At 37.0% G+C, this 9,417-nt stretch overlaps 1 protein-coding gene across 1 annotated transcript; it reads left to right on the top strand.

The window, feature by feature from the left end:
- The first annotated feature begins 1,426 nt into the window (after positions 1-1,426).
- LOC107770475 (ras-related protein RABC2a) lies at positions 1,427-8,858 on the top strand. The gene is made up of 6 exons (XM_016589790.2): positions 1,427-1,904; positions 4,690-4,758; positions 5,883-5,948; positions 6,610-6,731; positions 7,199-7,327; positions 8,553-8,858. Exons 1-6 carry the CDS (start codon positions 1,760-1,762, stop codon positions 8,658-8,660), a joined length of 639 nt encoding a protein of 212 aa, XP_016445276.1. The 5' UTR covers positions 1,427-1,759; the 3' UTR covers positions 8,661-8,858.
- The last annotated feature ends 559 nt before the right edge of the window (positions 8,859-9,417 follow it).

The following is a 9,417-nucleotide window of genomic DNA, read 5'->3' as shown; positions in this document are numbered from 1 at the left end:
TTCACATGCCCGAACCATCTCAACCTCAATTCCCGCAACTTGTCCTCCACAGATGTCACTCCTACCTTGTCCCTAATAACTTAATTCTTAATCCTGTCTTTTCTAGTAAGCCCACACATCCATCTCAACATCCTCATTTCAGCTACTTTCATCTTTTGGACACGGGACTTCTTGATGGGCCAACACTCAGCTCCATACAATATAGTCGGTCTAACCACCATTTTATAGAACTTGCCCTTAAGTCCAGGGGGCACATTTTTATTACACAAAACCCGAGGCGAGCCTCCATCTCATCCACCCTACTCCAATATGATGAGTAACATCATCGTCAATCATCCCGTTGCCTTGAATAATAGACCCAAGATACTTGAAACTATCTCTTTTAGGGATGACCCAAGTACCAATCCTCACTTCTACTTCTTCTTCATGCATCCTATCACTGAACTTGCACTCCAAGTACTCAGTTTTTGACCTACTCAACTTGAAACCTTTAGACTCTAGCGTTTGTCTCCAAACTTTCAACTCAGCATTAATTCCACCTCGCGTCTCGTCTATCAGGACTATGTCATCCGCAAATAGCATACACTGTGGCACCTCCCCTTGTATGTGTCGCGTCAACACATCTAACGCTAAGGCAAATAAAAACGGGCTAAGAGCCGATCCTTGATGTAACCCCATCTCCAATGGGAAATGATCCGAGTGTCCTCCCTCATTCCTCACCCGAGCCTTTGCTCCCTCGTACATGTCCTTAATCGCCCTAATGTACGCCACCGGAACACCGCTAGCCTCCATACATCTCCATAGGGCATGGAAAAATTCTTATGAAATCAAAAGTTCCAGCAACCTCCATGTTTAAGTTTCTTTTATTTTATTTGAAAACTAGAAATCTAAAAAGGAAGAGGAAGGAAGAATATCTACCAAGATGGAGGAAAATCGTTTACTTTTCATTGCTTGATTTGGGTATAACAAGAAAAAGAAATGAAATGTTTAGAAACTACAGTAATACTTAAAAGATTGGATTAAAAAACTTCAATAAAAGTACATCAATTTAGAGTTTTTTTATAATGCAGGACAAAACAACAAAATAAATGGGTTTAGGACAAGTTTGTTATGTTCCGCTGCAGTATGAAGTCAATTCATGACTTCAACCCGCAATGCTTCATATCCGCCTGAATTTTAAATAACAATATTTTAACTCGCACCGCACCCGCAAAACTCAAACCCGCACCGCACCCGCGTACATTTGCGCCGCCCCGCCGCACATCCGCCCCCATATTGCCATCCCTAAGCACAGTAGAAAAAGCCCACAGATATTTTGATTTGACCCACCACCAAAGTAGAAGACGACGCTGGAGCCCAATCGCACTAATTCTTCACCCCTGGTTCGTTCTTTATTTATCTCAATGCCACTCAACCTCTCAGGTGCAATGCGTGTCACTCAGAAACCGAATCATGTTCTGTAATGAATCTCTACATTTGCTACTCAGCAAAATAACAGAATAGAAATAAGAAAAGGAAAGAATAAAAGCATAACTTGCATGACAATGATGACATTGTCCTCATTCTTCAGCTTGCCGTTTTCTTAATTTCTCTCTCCAAAACCTATACATACATATAGATATCTATATTCCTTTCTCTCTCTATGAAGTATACATATAGCTACAGAAAGGGTGAATCATGCCATAGGCTTTTACCGTACTTGGAGCTAGCTAGAGAGAGAAAGTTTTTCATTATTGAGAGAGAAAGATAGTGTCAGGGAATGAGATCATCAACGGCGGCGCAGAGCAGCAGCAGTTATGATTTGTCTTTTAAGATCTTATTGATCGGTGATTCAGGAGTTGGCAAGAGCAGCTTGCTCCTCAGTTTCATTTCTAATGCTATTGACGATATTACCCCTACCATTGGTATTCTTCTTCATCAATTTGTGAAACATTACACAATTACTATTACTACTACGTCTCAATCCAAGCTAGTTAGGGTTGCCTGAATGAATCTTTTCAAATGAGCATCGCTCGCTCAGATTAAACTTGTCTCAATCTAATGTTCAATGATTTAAGTTTCCAAACACTGTATCTGTAGTATTTGACATGTTGTGATAGGTGAGTTACCATATGTTTTGCCGTATCAATTTATTATATCTATATAAACATATAGTTTCAATTAGGTGTCTAAACTTGTGAAAATTTTATTTTGTCTAACTTCATGATTTGAGCTTCGCTTAGATTTGGATTATACGATCTTCAATTATCAACTGTGCATTAAATCTCGGCGTTTGAATTAAGAGGGAATTGAGTTTGTGTGCACTATCATTAATCTTCAGATTAATCTAAATTTAGTAAATACTGCGTTTCTTTTGGGGAATCAGAGGCATCAAAGTTTGACTTTTGTGCTTAAAAAGTTACTAGTTCTTATATAGAAACTAATTCCTCTCCATCCTGTGCTTGGATTTTGCTGGATTTTTAGCTGTTATTTTTAAGCATCTAAATTGAACTTCGGAAAAAAAAGAAGAAGAATGCTTGTGATTAATTTCATTATAGGTTTTGGTAATTTGTTTGAGTGATTTATAGTGGTTTTACATATACTGGTTCTTTCTTGTAGTTACCGTTGGACTGATAATTTGAGCCCAAACCCATCCAACTCGCCCAACCCATCCAGAGATTAATGGGTTGAACTACAAACATTTTAGGGGAGAAATTCAAAAATAGCTAGATTTACAATTGGTCGTTCAAAAATAGCCCAGTTTCAAAAGTAATCGAAATTTAGTCACTTTTCATGTAAAGATAAATCTGAGCAAAAACAGTGTTCAAAACCCGAAAAATACGCCAGTATATTATGCTGGAGTTACAGCATAAGTATACTTGAACTCCAGCATATTATACTGGAGTTCCAAGATAAGTATGCTGGAACTCTGGGGACACTAGAACTCCAACACAATATACTGGAGTTCCAGCAAGTATACCGGTCCAGCATAATATACTAGAGTTTGGAGCACCGATGCTCTAGTCTCCAGTATATTATACTGGAGCCAACAAAGTATACCGGTCCAACATAATATGATGGAGTTCATACACAGGTGCACCGAACTCCAGTATATTATGCTGGACCAGTCTCTGTTGCAGCAAAATAGTGGCTATTTTTTATTGACTTGGTAAACGCTGACTATTTTTGAATGACCAGTCCGAAAACTGGTTATACCGTGCTATATTTACACATTTTAGCTCATGGGTCTATTTGAGTTTAGCCCAAGTTAACTCATTATTTTTTAGAACTCATTCCGACCAATTGAGCAGCCTAAATACAACTCATGAAACTCACCCAAAATAAAGGGATCTCAACCCAACTTATCTAGAAATTTACTTAGTTGCTCCATTTTTTTTTGTATTTTTAATTTTCTGCACCACCCACCTACCCCTACCCACTCACCTCCAACCTCCCTCAAAAAAAATTTAATTTTTTTTTATATTTTCAATTTTCTATTTTTTTTGTTCTTCTGCACCGCCCATCCCACCCTACCCCGTCCCCCTCGTGCTAATCACTGCAAATTAATTTTTTGTTTTTTTTTTGTTTTTCTGCACCACTCATCCACCCCTACCCCTTACCCCCACCCCCCGCGCTAACCCCCTCAATTTATTTATTTTTACCTTTTTCTGTATTTTTAATTTCTGTTTTTCTTCACCAACCAACCACCCCCTCTCCCTGCGCAAACCCCCTCAAAATTTTTACAATTTTTTTAATTTCTTTTTGTATTTTTAATTTTCTGTTTTCTGTTTTTTCGTTTTTCTGCACCACCTACCCCCCTCCCATCTCCTTCAACTTACACATTTTAAGGTAAAAGACTTTTTTATGCAAGATGAGCATGGTTCTAAAACATGAGTCAAGTTGGGCGGGTTGGGTTATGACCCATTGTTTAGCTCATCTTGACTCAGCCCATCTTAGCTTGAGTACACTTTGGGCTGGGTTGGGCAATGACCCATTTATTCACCTAACCCATCTTGACCCGCCCAAATTCAGCCCAACCCGCCCATTTGCCACCCCTAAATTTATAGTATATTGTAGTAGTTTTCATCCTATTCTTCAGGCAGAAATCAACCTTCTCCGTGGTTTGTAATGGTTGCTTGTTGCATTGCTTCATGCTGAATTTATACTACACCGTTTTCGTTCATAATTTTAGTCCAATGATTCCTTGTTCATCCAGTTTATTAGCTCCCTGGTTTTAGAATAGCCACCTCTTTAAGGAGCTAATTTTCATTTTCTGTGAGCTCAATTGTAATATCCTTGCACTATCTTTTTGCATCTACTTGATGCTAGCAATGAAACTTTTACTTCATCCAAAAAGATTTTTTAGCTTTCTTTGGGTTGAATTGACTCCTACTCCTAGAATATGCCATGTTTGAGTTGTTTATGATACAATTTTGGAGTAGGATACTTTAGTATCAAAATCTTCAGGAAAGAACCTCTGATCGGCAAAAGAATGTAAGAGTAAATAAATTTAAAAAGAAGAAGATGAAGAAGGAGAAGCAAGTTAGAAATTAAACTAACCAATCTTAATTATTCTTCCTGTCTGTCTCTGTATTGCTGATTGCTGGTATACTAATACTTTCAAGAATTTTTATGATATTGGTCTCATATGATACTATTTCTTATTATCGACTTTCCAATGATTTTCTGTTTCTTTGACCTAATGGCTAGGTGTTGATTTTAAAATCAAGACGCTCACTGTTGGTGGGAATAGATTGAAGCTTACCATTTGGGACACAGGTAATGGTTTTCCTGTATTCTCTAATAGCTGAGGCTTTACCTGTGTTCATCATAATCTATCTGCGCCCACAGTGAAATTATTATCCAACAGAAAATGAAGTTTTGTCCATGTCCAAATATGTTAACATGTGGCCATGCAATGAGAAACTTTATTATAAAATCATAAGAGTGATTGAAATACTTTCTCAAAACAAAACCAGCAAACAAAGCAATGGGAAGATCGTAAACAGATCCTATGAATCTTTTGTTGGCAGAGAGATCAAAGCCATTCTACTACATGATGATCCGGAACACAAAGCTAACTTTTCTCCTATTTAAGGTGGACTAGAAACCACTCTTCTCCACTTAATAGCCTCAAAATCTTACCTATCAAGCTTAATAATGCAAACATAAGGGGAGCTTGTTAAGTCTGCCTAGTGAAGTATCCATGTTCCTAATATTGTCCTGTGATTCAATAGGAAGGCGCTTCGTTGTCTTCAGTATTTTTTGAATTCAAGTTACTTTTGATGACTAAGCCAAAAGCATAGTACTTCCGGCTATAGAAGTTTTAAATTGTTTCTAGACATTTAAGTTTGATATCACCCATCATGATATCTCGATTACATATGATCAAATTAATAGTAGCAACTAAGAATTCACTGCTGCTTGTGTGTTGAGAGACAGTGAAACCAAGTTAATGAATCATCACCTTGTCCACTTCAATGCAATGGTGAATTCATGTGCTTATTTTGGTCACATGTCTTCCAGTAATATACACCATAGCAAGATTGTTTGCCAAAAATGACCTGCTGAATTGATCTTCTACCTATACTCGGCGCGCCAAAGGCTGCTACAGTTTTGGATTCTGAAATAAAGTTATTGAGTTAATACGCAACACTGTGATCACACTGCCAGTGAATGAAACCTATAATGCTCTGCTTTGATCAGAGTGGTAGAGTTTAAATTCTAACAGAATTGATGATAGTAGTTTATCATGGACATAACTTCTGTCATTGTTCTACTCCAACATAATAACCCAAATTTTTGCATCATCTTTTCCTCAGCAACATCATAAAGGCATGTACTTTTTAGGCTTACCTAGATGCCATGGCCAGGTTGTAACTTTTATTAGCATTTTTCTACAGCTGGACAGGAGAAGTTCAGGACATTGACAAGCTCCTACTTCAGAGGTGCTCAGGGAATCATTCTTGGTATGTCATAGATGAAGAAATATTACATACCATTCTAGAGGGACTACATGCCATTTTGTTCTTTGAGTTGAGAGCCATCCAAATTTCTGTTCGTGTTCAGTTTATGTGCATGTTGTGAATAGAGAATTTTTCTTTTTTGTTATAATACTGGTGAAAACGGATGTTATTGTCTTTAGAATTCTATTTATGCTTCTAATGAAATGTTAGTGCTTAAGGAACCTACATCGAGCATGCTTTCATTGTTAAGAGTGGATGATTTTAGAACTCTTCGTCTTTCTCTATATTCCCCTGTTGGAATTCTGTCCAGCAAAGTACACTGAAAAAGTTTTCTTCATCACAAACATTTAGAAGCTTTTTGCAACAGAAAAGTGAACTGACTGTTGTCTTCCTAAGTCCCCTTATCAGAGCATCATGTATCCATGTTGATGGGCTCTTACGAGCACATAACGGTAACATATGAAGACATGCAAATGATGGATTTTCATTTTTCATCTGGATAATCTTCAAATACTTGTCAACGAAATTAAGCTTTCCTAGTTGCATCAGCAAAAGAAGCATTTTCCTGCCTTATTTGTTGTGCAATACTATGTCTTGTCTAAATTTGTCATTGCATTTCTTTTCTGTGTTCATAATATCTGATTGCTGTTACTGTAAATCACAGTTTATGATGTGACAAGGCGAGACACATTCACAAACCTATCTGATGTGTGGGCAAAAGAGGTGGAGCTTTGCTGTACTAACGAGGATTGTATCAAAATGCTGGTTGGAAACAAAGTTGACAGAGTAAGTCCTGCTAGAGTGAATATGCTTGTGTATGCTCTTGAATGCTTGGAGTGCACTTTATCCTGCTGCAGCGTCTAGCTGCTTTAGAAGGTTCTTAGAATAGGAAACCATCACTCTTGATAGACAATTGATATACTGCTCTAGCAAAAACTAATAATGAGACTACCTTTTAAACATGAATATACAGGATTTCTTCCGTTTAGGAGCTGAGTTGTAGGCTACTCTCTGCCTATATATGCAAACCAAATATGAACTATAAATTACATCTCTTGTCTCACTTTGTGAACGTAACTATTATTCTACCCTTGGTGTATCTTGCTCTCATTATCCATGTGTTAATTAGAATCTTTAACATTAACATTAGAAATTACGTTCATTCCATTCACTATAAGATTATTTGATGCTTGTATAAATCTAGATGAATTATAGGACCTATTTAGCTGATTCTTTTTGGTATGGAATTTCAGGAATCTGAGAGAGTTGTGAGCAGGGAGGAAGGTGCTGCTCTAGCAAAAGAGCTTGGAAGTTTATTTCTTGAGTGCAGTGCTAAAACCCGAGCAAATGTAGAGCAATGCTTTGAAGAGCTTACCTTAAAGGTAATAATACTCCTTCACTCTTTCCGTAGGAGTCAGAAGAGATGTTGTCATGGCCCCAATACTCTTTTCCACACATTGAAGGGAAAAATGGTTTATCAACCCAGAGATATCAATAGAGAAAAAATAGAAAAAGAAAAGGAAAAAGGATTCCATAAGCTTGAACTTCTGTTGCTGACATATAAATCTGCAGAATTTGCACCTCATAAATTTGGTCGAATATGTAAATAAATTGCAAATACAGTCCGAGGACTTATGATTCTCTTTCTTGAAAATCTTCACCTTTCCAACCCATAAAACAAATAGAATTCTAGTACTCCTCTCCCACATGAATAGAAGTAGATATACAAGAATTAATTCTAGACATATTCATGAACAGATACTGATTCTCGTGATTTGAATACGAGTGTCACTTAGGCATATAAAATTGGATTGTGAATCTTCTCCTATTTTATGATTTAGGTTAAATCAGTCGCTTTTGTGAATGAGCAAATGTAGCTACCATCTCTTTATATTCATCATATGTGAATCAAATTCAAATTAATATCATGGTGGATACAGATCTAAAAATTTTGATGTTTGGTAATTGGTATTAGATCAGTTTATAGGTGCTCTAACTGACCTTTGATGGAAAACCTTTACAAAAATGTTACCTTAATGAGATATTTGGTGATGGTTTCATTATATAGACTTTGACAGAAGATTATGACAAGCAAGTTTATTCATACTGCTTGGAAAATCCTGATTACCCCAACCAAAGTCCAAACTGATGATTGGTCTAGACACTTTGTAAACTTGTAGTCACTTCCTTTTGCTTTCCCTTTTGTTCCCTTTGTCTCCCTAACTTTGAGTTGCTGCTGTGTCCTGTCCTAATTTTACATTCACCCATTTTGTTTCATGACACAAGGGTAATACCTTGACTTTTTAAGAATCTGTTGGCGCAAGTATTCAAAAACCCATGACATCTTTTTACACTTAAGAAACTATAAAATATTACTTGAAAATCACAAAAGAACATGTTTTCCGGGCATTTCTAGATGTTGACAAGATATTCAAGATGATGGTCTATCGTAAACAGTGTCTCTACCTCCACAAGGTAGGGTAAGGTCTACGTACATATTACCCTCCCCGAACCTCACATTGTAGGAATACACTAGGTATATTGTTTTTGTTATTGTTGACGAGATATTCAAGATTCACCTTTTTGTTAATCTTCTACTGTACCCAGATAATGGAGGTACCTAGTCTTCTAGAAGAAGGATCTGCTCCAGGGAAGAAAAATATCTTGAAACAGAAACAAGAACACCAAACAACACAGAGTAGTTGTTGCTCATGAAAACTCTCCAAAACTAGGGCCAACAATTGACAAATGTATCAAAGGCATGCACTAGATGCGGACAGTAAATGTCACATTTTCGTTTTCCGCATTATCAGTTGATCCAAAATGTAAATATTTCTCCCCTCTTTTATTTTAGTGCTGCTATTTAAAAGGTAATACAAATTCAGTGTATAAATGGTCATTTGTCTTTCTCCATTTTCTTTGTTCATATTGGCCAAATTGCTGATTTTGTGCGTGTTTTTCCATAACCAAATGTGCGTTCTCTCTAATTGCCTAGGAGATAATCATTCTTTTGCACTCTGCCGTATCTTTTTCTTTTATTATGTTCATAAATCTCCTTAATATGAGATCGAAGGGTGTGTTGGGCGTACGGCGGAGTTATAGTCGACGAAGGGTGACCAATTGAACATCCTTTGCCAAAATATTGTGTATAATAGGTCAAATATTACTTTTTATATACACTTTCACTACTTGGTTGGTTGGTAGGGGGAGGTAGGTAGGTGTTACAAGTGAATTGACCAAACAATGTCATAAGATAATCATTCTCCCCGAAGAAACTTTAGAGACTATTGAGGAGTTGAGGATGCAGCGCCGACGTACCAAATCTTATGAAGAGAGACATAATGGAAGTGATTTTTACTGTCAATGTGATGGTTTATTCACTTCATGATAACAAGCTGGATAGCTTCGAGTATACAGCAACTTAAGAATTTCTGCATATTATTAACATATATAAGAGTCCACCTAACTCCCA

This window comes from Nicotiana tabacum, chromosome 5 (genome assembly GCF_000715075.1).
Source record: "Nicotiana tabacum cultivar K326 chromosome 5, ASM71507v2, whole genome shotgun sequence".
Lineage (NCBI taxonomy): Eukaryota > Viridiplantae > Streptophyta > Magnoliopsida > Solanales > Solanaceae > Nicotiana > Nicotiana tabacum.
The sequence above is the reverse complement of the archived record's forward strand: the minus strand, read 5'-3'. Positions and strand labels throughout refer to the sequence as shown.